We start from the raw sequence: 14,318 nt of genomic DNA, 5'->3' as shown, positions 1-14,318 counted from the left end.
GACTGGTGGGGAGAAGAGGTGCGCTCCACCAAAGCCATTGTATGTTCAGTACTATAGTAAATCCAGTACAAGCAGATACATATTAAAGGCAAGGGACTGAAGTCACACAGCAAAGCAAGCTGTCCTTGTTTTGGAGACTGATTAGGAGGAATGAAGAACCAATTGCTTGCTACGCATAAAAACGGTTTTCCTTCTATTTAAGCAATAGTTCATAAAAAATTAGGTAAATATCCTTATGTGCTTTAAAGCAGCTGTAATTCACAAGCTATGCTTTTCCTTCTGAAGATGGAAGGGGAAAGCATTACGCCAACACTGCTGTGAGTATGCTTGCATCAAATGTCAAGAAATCTTATGTTCTTGAAATAAAATAATACCATATAGTTGATCTTTATTACTTTTTGCTTACGATCTGGATGAAAGGATGTATTTCCTTCTAGAACTTCATATTGCTTCCCTGGACCAATCAAATTCATATGTGGGACTCCAAAAGAGGTCAAAACAATGATAATTTGACCAGGGACACTTAGTATGCCACTCCTAGAAGCCTGTATCTGGACACATACTAGAAACAGCACCAAAAAAGGCCCTAATATATAGCGCTGCATTTTACACTTTTTAAAAAATTACATTATGTGAAGAGTTGCCCAAGACTGAATTCTGTACTTCCAACCAAAAAAACGTGTACCATTTCTGCAGTGAACTGACTTCTAGCAGCAAGGAAAAAAATGGAGTCCTGAAAAAGAAATCCTTGTTATGTTTTCATGCATTCCTGTGATTCATTGTATCTATTATATGGTTAGCATGTGTCAACACTTAGAGAAATGTCTTCTGGGGAAAAAAGCTTGGTTCCACCTCTTATATTTCTCCACGGAAGTATTTAATTCTAATGACACTTTGTTTATGAAAGTTATAGCAGAACTATAAAGCAGTTAGACATTTATAAAATTTATATGTACAAATTAGTTGAACTGAATTTATAACCAAACCAGCTTACGGCTTCTCCAGAAGAAAAAAGGAGAAAACTCAAATCCTTCATTAAGTTAAAACAAGCAAACCCCTCAGAAAGGCTTAGGTAACATTTCCTGTACCAAACCAGGAACGGTTCTACCCATGTGTGAAAGAAGTAGAAGAACTAAGCTAGGAACTACGCATGCCCTAGAAAGGCATGCTCTTGAAATGACAAACATCAAAAGTGGTTTTAAGTATCAGTCTTCAATTCCTGTTGATAGGCACAAACTCTAGTACAGGTCCCTTTCATCATGACCTTGACCACCCTTTTTTTTTCTTTTTTTAATTTTCCTAAAAAGCATTCTTTTTATACTTGATTTTGTATTACCATAGCTACATGGTAAATTCAAATGCTTCCCACCTTTTTACCCAACCTGCTTTATTATAAGTACAGCATACACAGAGACTATAGTGGTATTCAAAAGACCAGCAACATAAACTCCATGACAGGCAGCTACCACCATTTTAAACACCTTCACTTCTAAATTCCGTATTTGGGCATCTTCTCATTAACAGAGTGTCACTAATACCATGTGATTTTTACAGTCTATAAACAGATGCCTCAATCTCTTCGGTACCGAGACAGACACACTCAATGAATTTTCAAGAAAGCTCCCGTATAATAGAATTGTATCTGCATGTCCTGGTTTCAGCTGGGATAGAGTTAATTTTCTTCTTAGTAGCAGGCATAGTGCTGTGTTTTGGATTTAGGAGGAGAAGAATGCTGATAACACACTGATGGTTTAGTTGTTGCTAAGTAGTACTTACAGTACTCAAGCAGTTTTCAGCTTCCCATGCTCTGCCAGGCGCACAAGAAACTGGGAGGGGGCACAGCCAGAATAGTTGATCCAAACTGGCCAAAGGGCTATTCCATACCATATGACGTCATGCTCAGTATAGAAACTGGGGGGGGTTGGCCGGGGAGCAGCGATCGCTGCTCGGGAACTGTCTGGGTATCGGTCGGTGGGTGGTAAGCAGTTGCATTGTGCATCACTTGCTTTGTATATTGTTATTATTATTATTATTATTATTATCATTATTATATTGTTATTATCATCATTACTGTTTTACTTTATTTCAATTATTAAACTGTTCTTATCTCAACCCAGGAGTGTTTCTCACTCTTACTCCTCCGATTCTCTCCCCCATCCCATCAGGGCAGGGGGAGTGAGCGAGCGGCTGCGTGGTGCTTAGTTGCTGGCTGGGGCTAAACCACGACACTGCAACACTACTATCGCTAAATACGTTGATTAAGATTTCTCATAGGGTTAAAACAATAATAAAAGAAAAAGCAAAGTCAAGCTGATGCAGCTTTTCACTCTCTGAAATATTCTCATATTTTCTACCTTCAATGAAAGAAAACCTGTAATGGTGCCTTCCTCATATTTTCACTAAATCACAGAAATGCTGGTGGGAAATGACCTCTGATGGTCATCCAATCCAACCGCAACTCCAAGTGAGGTTAGTGCTAACATTAGATCAGGACAGCTGTGCCTTCATCTAGCAAAGTCTTGAAAATCTCCAGGGACACAGGTCCTATAACCTCTCTGGGCTATCTGTACCTGCTGCACTACCTTCCCAGTGGACAAGTTTTTCCTCATGTTCAACCTGAGCCTTCCAATCAACAATTTGTGGCCATTACTTTTTGTTGTAACAGCTGTTGCTGTTAAAAAACAGCTTGGCTCTGCCACTTTTGTAATTCTTCAAGGAGCTGTAGTCTACTATTATATCACTCTCTTAGACTCCTCTTCAGCAGACTAAACCACCCCAGCTCCCTCAACCTTTCTTTGTCCATCATGTGCTGTAGGGTCCCTGACTATCTTGACAGTCCTTTGCTGGGACCTTTCCAGTTCTTTAGCATCCTTTCAATTGTGAAGCCCCAAACTGGACACAATAGCTCAGGTGTGGGCCCAATAATGACACACAGAAGGAAGTAACTTCCCTTGATCTGTGAAATATGGTACAACACAGAACTGACAACTGCCAGAAATTCCAGATAAGTTGGTGTTTCCAAATCAAAGGCAGAGTCAGTCACTCTTTCTTCAAATCCAGTCTACATATGGTATAGTATCATAAAATTTGATGACATACAGATTTGTAATGTTTTTTTACTCAAAGACTTGAGCTCAACACTGACAGTGCATTTTTGCTTAAACCCTTGAAAAAAACAGGGAGGGAGGTGCAGAATCTTACACACAGATAATTTTGAAAAAAAAACCCTCGTGATTCACCACAGCTTCCGATATCAAAAGGTTAAGATACTCTGTCATGCATCTTTTCTCAGAATTAAACAAAGCCTTTCAAGTGAATTGCACTGACAAAGTGATTTAAAAAAATGCAAGTCTAAATAAAAAAAAAAAAATTAAAAAGAACCAACACGGGTAAACTATTTAAGGAAATAAGCAGAACAAGAGTAAGGTCTCAACTGTAAGAAAATCACTCACAACCCGAAAATATGTCAGGGAAAAGATCTGTGGGCCCTTCATGGAAAAAAACCAAAAGTGATCCCAACTTTCACTTTTTTTTCCCCCCAATAAATGATTTTGGAATTCTTGTCCTAAGATCCATAGCAATACCAGTTTTGATTCAATGATCTTGCCCCTCTCAGTGCTCGAAGTAGTTCAAGAACTATATTCAAAACACTTCTTTCTTGGCTACAATTTTGCCCTTTATCACAACCAAAACATTTTGCAGAGACTGTCTTCACAGCCTGCTTCCTGTAGAACCAGTTGGGGATCTAAAGGAAACCTGAATCTTTCCTTATCAGCTCATGTATTCAGCTTCACTGTGGCTTGCATGCACACAAACCTGTACAGATGCATATATCAGCCTAATAAATGACGTCTAGTCTATTAGAAGGTTGTGGAAGTAATGGTAATCACTTTATTTGTGAGGACACTTCTATCAAAATGAATTACCGATAACTGAATCTAAATCATGATTAATTTCATCGTGAAAAACAACTTCAAAAAGACAAGCACTGTAAGCATGGGGCACTGCCCTTTAAGTTGCGTAAGGAAACACTCAGCATGGTACAAGAGAGCAATGTGACATTAAGAAAAGGCAGACAAATAATGTATATTGGTTTTTACTAAGTAGTAAGGAACCAACCACCATTCTCTTCCTGAGACATAGTGTTTGCACTGAGAGATATTTGGTGTTGGAACAGCTAACTGAAAGCAAGATATGCAAGCCATGCAGAGAAAAATAAAAGGAAAAGAAAATGCATGGGATGCGAAGAGAGCAGCAGAAACAATGGACAGTAAAAGGTAACTATGGTGTGAGCTGTAACAAATTCAGAAATAAGGAAAATGCTTTTTACACTTTTCTATACCAGAAGTTCTGAAGGTAGCAACTAAGAGCTGTATTTGAAAATAAGTTTATTTACACTGATTTTTTTTATTAGACCTTAATGAGTAAACCAGCTTCTGACAGCATCAACTACTCTTCCACATGAATCCTCTAAATCGAACTGTACAAAATAGTCTCTTTTATATCTAAAATCTTCGAGCTTCTCATTTTCTTATGTCTATTTTGAATTTTTTTGATCTCTGCGATATGAAAGCGTAGTGAACTGTAGTAGAATCTGTCATCATGTAAAAAAGCCAGCATCAATCCAGTAGATCATGCGGCCACTTGAACAGTGACAAGGTGTCAATATACTTCGTTAATATGGTTGAATTACAACACTACAGAGATTGATGATACACAGTATGCAAGACTGTGAATACTAATACTTAAATCCAATAGAATTTAGCCTAAATTAGATTTGTTAGCTGTCAGACATCGTTACATAGCGTTAATTTTTTTTCCTATTAGCAAACCATTGCACGCAGACAAAAATCACTTGAGATGTCTGTGTCTATACACACTGTATGTATTGAGCAGCTTTATGGAAAGAATGCTATACTAGATAGAAGTTTGCCTTACAAGCTAGTGGTTTCTCTATCACATACCACAAATGCTCATGATAGTACCAACTGATAAACACAAATTAGCCTAGAGAAGTATCAATTTTTCTAAGCTTGATTGCTTCTGTTACTGTGGTAAGGCAGATACCATTAATGTAAGACATCAGTATAACTTTTTTTTATGAATTGTTTAGACTAGCAAATAGTTTGTTTTTTTAAAAGGTATCTATGTTCAACCTCCTCACAAGTGAAAGAAATTGAAACACTGTATTAAAAATAGTTTAACTTTTTAAATCAAAACATTGTATCAAAGCCAGGTTTAAATTAACTTCTTTTTTAAACCACAGTACTGTTAAGTCTGAATTTTCTCCCTAAATAGTATCAAAGCTCTACTGACCCACGGATTACATGTAGACTGTTGATACTAGTATCACAGAATCACAGGATCGTGTAGGTGGGAAAGAACCTCTGGAGGTCACCTAGTCCAAACTCTTGGCTCAAAGCAGGTCAAAGTAGATCAGGCAAGTAGGCCTCGTGCAGTGCAGTTCTGAGCATCTCTGAGGAAGCTCTCCACAATCTCTTTGTGCAACATGTAGCAGAGTTTTACCTCTCACAGGGTGATTTTCTTTTTTCTTGTCTCTAATTGGAATTTTCCTTGTTGCAACTTATCCGCATGGCCTCTTGCCTTTTCACTGTGTGCCTATATGAAGAGTCTGGGTCCATCTGCTCTGTACCCTTCTGTTCAGTAGTTGAAGACAGCACTAAAACCTCACCTTAGCTTCTCTTCTTAAGGCTAGATAAACCCAGTTCCCTCAGTCCATCTCTGCTGGACTCATGCCAGTACATCAATCTTTTTCTTGTACTGGGGAAACCAAGACTGCACATAGTGCTCCAGACATGGTCTCACAAGGGATGAATAGAGAGAATAATCACTTCCTTTGACTTACTGGCTATACTTTTGCAACAGTCTACTATGCAGTTGGCTGCCTTTGCCACAAGAGTACACTGCTGACAAATGTAAACATGAAGTTCTTACCCATAAACGCATTTCATCCCACATGGGTACTTATGCAAAAGCACTCAAGAACAAAATCATAAGCATGGAGGCATATTGGGCCCTTTACCTCTTAGCACTCTACATGTATGTGAAACTAATGGAAGAAATTGTCACCAGCTCCCTCACGTGCAGAATGTCCTGCTCTCCTACTCCTGTGCCTCAGAGAAAGACTGGAGATGTAAAGTTGTACAAAGATAAACTTTGAGACCAAAACGGTCATGCAGAGGGCAACACTCTGAGGTAAAGAATGTTCCTAAGGACTAACCTTACCACTCCATTCCAGCTTACACTTAAACACAATTTACAAATACAGCTTCCTCCCAGGTAAGTTATCTAATATTTATTTTATGCACGTACCACCATCATGGCTCCCTACCAATGTGTCTAAGGAATGCTGTATCAGAAATAAGCCAAACAAATTAAAAAAAAAATAAGAAAAATTAAATCTTTGAAAAAATAAACCTAAAACCTGGATAGAGGAGAGGTCCACAAACCGTCCCCCCAACCCACAGAGGAAAAACAAAACAAAGAGCGCACAAGTTGGAAAGAGTTTGTGAAAAACAGGCTCAGATTCTTATAAAGTTTTTGTGTCTTATTATTACAAACCTAAGGCATAGCAATCAAAACCCTACCCCCCCCCCCCAAACAATACCAACAAAGAACAACAACAAAAAAAACCCCACCCCATGCCACAACCAAAACCACAAAACAAAACAAAACATCACTAAACCCAGAAAGTGTTTATGATCCATTAACTCAATGACCTGCCAGCTTGAATTCTAAATACATCAATATAACACAAGTGGAATCAAGAAACCAAAATTTCTTAGTATACTCTCAAGCCTTTTCTTTAGATCCAGGTAGCAAATGCAAACTGTCAACAGCTATCCTTTATTTTTAAGTGAACCTATAATTCCTGTTGGCATCTCTTTTCCTCCTGATGAGTCCCTACTCCTTTGTCTACTATTTCTCCCTTTCACCAATTATTCCTTCTTGGCCCCAAAAGGTTGAATTTTACTGTCATGGAGTGAGCATCAGTAGTTAAGATGAGGCTCAGAAAAAGACTAGAATACAGACAGAACTTCTTTAGAAGATACCAAATCATTTTAGTAAAAAAACACTAGCTCAAAATGTGATGCTTTAGGTATAACCTGCTAAAACCATAATGCATCTATATACGAGCTGAATATTATGGCAAGCATGGCTTATATTTTGTTTGAGGGCTGGGAAAAAGAAACTAGCAATGGCATTATCAGATTTAAATGAAAATCTCTAGTAAAGTCTGAAGCAAGATCTGAGATTTACCTTGTCAATCAAACTACCCATTAAGGCTTAACACTGTTTGTCATAATTACCAAAAAAAGTCATTAACCCCTTTTTGCTGCTGAACTTGGGTCATAAGGACTTAGATGGCACAAGTGGAACCCCCAACAAACATTACTGTATAAAAGAATAATGGACTCCAGCAAAAATATACTGGACATAGAATACACAGTGATTATCATTCAGTTACCTTGCTCATTTTCATATATTGCAGAAGAAGCACTTTATGCACACACGAGTTGAATATGCAACTTAGAAAAGACATATTGCTTTACCTTAAAATAGGAAAAGTTAAGAGGTACAGCCTTTTATTTACACTGTAGAAGTTCTGCAGCACTGTTTGAAAATACTGACTATATGAAAAATGTATACAGTTCTTTATATAATTTCGCACACTTTAATCACAAGTTTTCACCCATTTTTATAGCAAATTACTTGCTAAACCTAGACTAGTAAAACCAAAACTGATGTGTTCTTACTTTACTTCCTTTGTATGCTTTTTTGATTCTGAATTAATTTTTTCTTTAAGAAGTTAAAATGAAAAAATATAAACAGAAATAGCAATGGCTTAGAGTTAGTATAGACCTACTATTCTTTCTAATACGTATTATCACAACTGAGTAGCCGTAGGAGCTACTAAAGATTAGAAATGTATGCACTAAGTTAAATCAAGTTAAATGTGAGATATAAGACCTTGCTTTAAAACTTCTACAAAATATAAAACAGGAAGGATCTTACAAATGAAGCAAACACAGAAAAGCTTGACAAATGAAAAAACCTGTCAGCTTAGAATTTGCTTAATTGTTCATTCTCACCTTCTGTGCTTAATCCAGGACTTGAAGTGAATTTTGCTACATCGACAATCTTTACAGCAAACTGTTGCCCTGTTTCCCTGTTGATACATCGCCGCACAACGCTGAATGGACCCCTGAAACACACACACAGAGAAAACAGCGATAAATAACCCATTCTCTTTTATGCGTTGAACTACAATTGCATTATTTCTAAACAAAGTTTAGATTCCAACATTCAAGTGTAGTATCTACACAGAAGCTTATACCCGTCCTCCTTGCTGCCCATTAAATGTAAAATTAGTAATTTTAATGACAGACCAGTGTAAAGAACACCAAATGAGTTTGTATTTTCCTGTATTAAAGACATACTCTCTTACCCTTCCACTTTATAAAGGCTATACTCTTGGAAACCTTGTGTAATATACTGACATTATTATTAAATTATTAAATTTTAAGTGGACTTTATTTTGATGCATAATCCAAGTAGGGGAAATAAAAAATAGAGGCGAGAAACATATTCTTGCTTTCAATCCTAAGCTAGAGTTTAGAAATCACTATTTGAAACAACTGAAAGGGTATTCCTTCAAAACAATGATAAGAGTAACAGAATTATTAAGTCATGTTGTTTGGTTTTATTTGTTTGTTTGTTTTACACAAACTAGGTTTATTTTGAGCTTATTTGGCATCACTAGACATAAACAACCTCCATTACAATACTTCAAAATTCCACAGAAGCTTATATTTTCTCTCATCTATGGCACTTAAAGAACCCCCACAAAAGTTACAGATAAAAACATTTCTTAAAATTAGTTCAAACAGATGTTAGTATTGCACTCAACTGATAAAAAGCTAGTTATTTTTCAAAATTGAAATTACATTTGCCAAAACACAAGTTAGAACAATGGCAACCTTTTAAAAACCATCACCACTAATATGCATTTTTGGAAGGTTCTTTTAGTAGATGATTTAAGTTCTTGGTACCTTGACTTAAAATATGGAATCTTCAATCCAATGTTAACAAGAAACAATACAATCAGATAATTACGGTAGGTCAAGCTTTCAAGCATGAAAAATTAATAGGTTATGAAAACAGAACAGGATTTTTTCAATCCTGTGGCACATCAATCCTTTTTTACTGGTACTTATTTAATGACTGACATGGTAGTTCTAAAGAAAACTATTCTAAAGTCCTCTCAAAAAGATGTAAGGGCAAATTTGAGGATGGAAAGACCTTTGTTCAGAAGTTCATCTATTGAGTGAACATTCACCTGCCGAGTGAAACAAATGCTTAAATATAGCTTAAAAGACAAATTCTTCCATTCAAGCAGTGAACTGGAAGTTAGTTTACAGGTTTCTGAGCAATGAGATTGCAAAACAGCACAATTCTCAAAATAAAACGTTCCCTGAAAAGGAAGAATTGTCCCTCTGAGGGCACTTACAAACTTTTATAACTGGCTTTTGGTATTCCTTTACATACCAGATGATTCAAAGTATGTAATTCATCACACTACCAAATCTGTACTCCTATAGCTAAAATCCAATTTTTGCACTCTTTAAACAACATACTTGCAAAGATTTCTTGAAATAGGATCATTTCCAACACAGAACGTGAGTACCAAAACCAGTCAATGAATCACAATCTAAACATGCACAAACAAGGAAAATACTTATTAGCACAACCATATACATGTGAATTACGCTGATGTGTTCAAACAGAACTAACTATACAAGAAAATGTATGGGTTTTTTTCCTCTTTCCTTGCTCCTAACATACAATGAAATCCCCCGTACCGATGGCTATTTTCTCCTCTGAATCCACACCCCACTATTATTCAGTATCTGGTCTTTTACCAACAGTTACCACAGATATCTTTAAAAAGATTAATACATAGAAATCCACTTACATCTATAAATGCAAAACGCTTAACTGACTTCATCTGGCAGCGAAAGGACTACAGCTATTGACTTGGAAACCTTCCCCCACATTTCAAAAAATAACCTTTTATGGAAAAGTCCCATTTGATATAAGATCAGTGTCACCTTCTTATCCCAAGTCTCTGCTTACTCTTTCAGAATCTGTCAAAGTAAAATTGCTTTAAAATAGTATAAACACATTTAAATTATGGTAATTCAAAAACATTTCGAAACCTAAACCACAGCTTTGGAATAACATTGGCAATACTCGTTTTCATTCATAAGTGCCATAAATTACTAGACACTAAATGTATTTCATTAAAATGATCCTTTTTCTTTTCATTCTCATTGTTTTTTCCCCACACAAAGCCTTTCTGAAGACATTAAATAATGTTTTTAACAATCTGATATAGAATGGTACATCACTAGAGGGTAGAGATGCCCGACAAGACCACATCCTTACAGGTAGACCCCTGACTTCTGTTCATTCACGTAAACTCTTATGAATATAAATCTTTCTTGCTGTTGACCAAGGTACTTCTAGATTTCCTGGTTTCCTGAAATCTGGGCTGGACAGCTTGCCCAGCCACCTGAACATACTTCGAGCAGACAAGGAGAGATAGGTGGATAAATCATAAATTAAAAAGGAGCATACAAACTGCAGCCCCAAGAGGGATCAGCCTTGTGGTCACCCCTACCTTTCTCTCCCATAACCATGACTTATTTTTTCTTTGCATTATGTATTAACATTTTAGAACCCTGACTTGAGTGATTTGCTTCCTGCATATTAAGTCGTGTGTGTGTATTAATTTACTTTATTATTATTATCATTTATTCAATTAATTTTATTCATTTTTGTAACAGAGAGGATAAATGAGACATCTGTACAGTCTCAACCCTTATGGCTGTACTGAAACTTAGCTATGCTTTTAACAACCTTCTCTACTTAGAATGAGGAATACTGAAGACTCTTAAGTAAAACAAAGGTGCTGTAAAGCACAGAAGACAAGAATTCAGTGATGCCCACAATTAACTCATTCTATTAAAAAAATACACCAATTCAGAGTTTCATATAGAAATCAAAAGATTTTTAAACAGCCTGAAGATTCAGCTATTTACAAGCCTTAGATTTCCCACTTTTTCAAAACTAGAGCTCTCATACCTAAGCCACAGACAGCCTCAAAATAGTGTACGTTATGACGATACATGACAGATACGCTCCATGACAATAGCAGCACAAAAGAGGCTTGAATTTTCCAATTTTAGGTAATTTTAAAACACTCATGAGAGGTGCCCTCATCAATTAAGCAGACACCATTGCTTCCATGTGCCAAGTAACAGAAAGGAACTTTTAAATAAATTATGGTTACAGTTAGCTTTTTGACTTTTTCCTCACAGCTGCAATGAAAGACAGCAATTTTACAAACAAAATTACAATAGCCCACGGTGATACTGCCTAGTCAGTAAACAAAAATCCACGCTTCCCAACACAGTAGTTTCAAACCTTATTTGGAAGGTAAGTCTTTCAGGCCACCCTCAGTCTCAGCACTAAAATCACACTCCTCTCAGTCAGGAAAAGGACTACAATATTTCATCTCTCAAATGAGACAAGGAGCTATTCAACAGTTGTGTCTGCCACTGGGGAAACATATATCACATCCCCACTAAATGACAATTTCTATAGCTCATTTTACTAACCCTGCAGCTGAAATTATGCAGATGCAAAATACAGAGGTGATTCAGATAGGGGAAGGAACAACCGTAACTCTAGACACAGATCATCAAAACTGTTATTGATAATCACACTACTTATTCATTTAGTTATTAAAACAGAGGAACTGAGTTAAGTTGCATAATAAGACTGCATCTTGTAACAGTCATACAAACTAAAATTTTAATGCAATGTGTTCTATATTTCATTTCTCTCTGTGCTACCCTTAACAGACATACCTGCTGAGATATGCAAACCTTTGGTTTCAGACGCATCCTCTTGCCTCCCTGCAAGCTTTCAAAATCTTTCACTGCAGTTCATGCACACAACAGACTACACTAGCTCAAAGTATGAGAATCATTAAAATACGCAAGTAGCAAGGACAGATGATTTTTTCACTGATGTTTTGTCAACATTGGCAGCAGCACATTCCAACACCTGCAATACTTTGAGTCCCACCTGCAACGTATACCAAAAAGCAAAATGTATTTTCTTAAACTGAAGTTGGGATGCATGCTGATTTTTGCTGTCTACTGCAGATGGAAATCAAAGTATTACATTATTAAGGAGGTTATTGATTACATGTAGGCCATAAAAAAAAGTGGATAGGAATTCTGAAGAGGTGCCTTATAACGAGTTCATTTCATGCTTCCAAAATTTCAAATAAGCAGGGCAGGTCCTGATGTAACCTTAACCCTAGTGAAACTATTTTCTGGTGATTAGCTTTACTGTCTAGCACAGAACAGTTAATTTCATATCAGATAGACATAAATTTGAAGAAAATAAATTATTAATTATTCTCTCCTTCAGAAGTACAATGCCTGAATTAGAATAATATCCTAAAAATTGAGACCATCAAAGCCTTTTTTATCATCTCCTTCACTTTAAAGTCTTTTATTTAGTGTATGTCATTAAGACTTCAACGATAAAGATCATAAGCCGGTATTTTGCAAACTTTATTTTTTTATACTAGAATCTTGTTCGTTTGTCTGTCTGTTCTGCTTCCTTTCCCCTTTCCTCCAATCCATGTTGGTGTGCAAGAAGGAGAAGTGGTTGTGATTAAAACATACCTCATTGATTTCTAACAAGCACAAATACTTGCAACCAATGACTAGGGACTGTTTCCATTCCTATATCCTGAATGAACTGACCTGACCTGTGGGAATGGAGTTCCTACTGACGAATGCTATAAAGACACTTTCTGAAGCCCTATGCTTTAGAACCCCAAAACTTGAGATTTTAAGTAATTTACATATCAGATCACCAAGAATTTGCTCAACATCTCTCCCAAGTGACTGACAATATTTTGAGGAACTCAATACAGAACAATGCATTTTGGGTCTCAAATTCAGTTTCATTAAGTTAAAAAAAAAAGTAAGAAACAGCAGTTGAACATTTTGTCAGTAAAACCAACAATAGTGAATAACATCTCTTCCAATGAGTGCTCCTTTAAAAATGAGCTTCCATTTAGAAGTAAAAGGCCTTAGATTCCTTTTCCTTATTTAACAGGGCTTAACTATTAAGAACTTGAAACATGTAATACAGGTCTCAAGGTTACCTTTATTCAACATTTTAATGGCAGATCAATGTTTCCTAAAAGGGATTATGTCAGTTTGTTGCATTAAGATACTACAAATGTATACAGATAAAGTCACATAATGCACTAATGTCGTTATACTTCCAAAACAACTGTATCCAAATTGGCAAAAATTGTTGGAAAGAACGTAAATTACAAACACATTTTAAAGAGAAGGATCTCCTTCCCTCTTCACTCATCCATGCCATTTATAATATATACTTGTTCTTTAATTTTCCCTTTGATTGATGTGAACCTCTTTTGAAAATTAAGTATTTCCAACATTAATTAAACTTGCAGTTAGTTACTATATCAGCTCATTTGCACATGGAACTGCAGCTTAAAACAGGGATTGAACCTCTCTGTGAACTAGCACATTGGATTAGAGGGCATCCACATTTTAAAAAACCATCACTGGCAATGTTGGGTAGACATTTTTTTATTTTATTCTCAAAGGAAAATTCAAAATACTGCATTATTATGACTGTGGCACAGAAGAACATTTGGGTTGAAGATCTGATACTTCTTTAGAAAGTTAGATGTCCCAGTACAAGTCACAAAAATGAGTTCCCAAGCAGCAACATTTCCTATCACAGGTATGCTTCAACAGTCCACATCTTCAAAACCAAGTCTGTGTTTTAACTCAGCTTTACGATAAAACATCCAAAGAACAAAGCACAAGACAGCAGTTCACTGGATCTCAGCCCAATACGAATACATACTTTCTAATATTAATCCAACAGAAAAAAGAATATACGGAGTACTGAAGCTGTGGTTCTAAGGTAGTAAAAAAATAAAAAAAAAAACCCAACTCACAAGTCTTCCTTTGCCTTCATGATAATTTTTGTGAGACATTAAACACCTTTGAAAGTACTCAATCATAGTGGTTACATAATATTTGAGTTCAATGCAGATTTTCTTTTCTAATGATTTTGTAAATAATGAAATAACTGAAGAAAGGTTACCGAGTAAAGCGGTAGGGTTTGAAACAGGTCATTTAAAAACCATGAACCTAGAGTCAATA

The 14,318-nt window shown here is 36.2% G+C and overlaps 1 protein-coding gene across 5 annotated transcripts in view; it reads right to left on the bottom strand.

The window, feature by feature from the left end:
* CASK (calcium/calmodulin dependent serine protein kinase) overlaps window positions 1-14,318 on the bottom strand; it is a 233,173-nt gene that overhangs the window by 164,831 nt on the left and 54,024 nt on the right. For all 5 annotated transcript variants that reach the window (XM_075714072.1, XM_075714083.1, XM_075714103.1 and 2 more), the window contains exon 2: window positions 8,115-8,227. In XM_075714072.1, coding sequence (XP_075570187.1) covers window positions 8,115-8,227 — 113 coding nt within the window. The remainder of the gene's footprint in view (window positions 1-8,114; window positions 8,228-14,318) is intronic.

The sequence above is a fragment of the Pelecanus crispus genome, chromosome 1, assembly GCF_030463565.1.
Source record: "Pelecanus crispus isolate bPelCri1 chromosome 1, bPelCri1.pri, whole genome shotgun sequence".
NCBI classification, from domain to species: Eukaryota; Metazoa; Chordata; class Aves; order Pelecaniformes; family Pelecanidae; genus Pelecanus; species Pelecanus crispus.
Note: the sequence above shows the minus strand (reverse complement) of the source record. Positions and strands in the feature narration are given on the sequence as shown.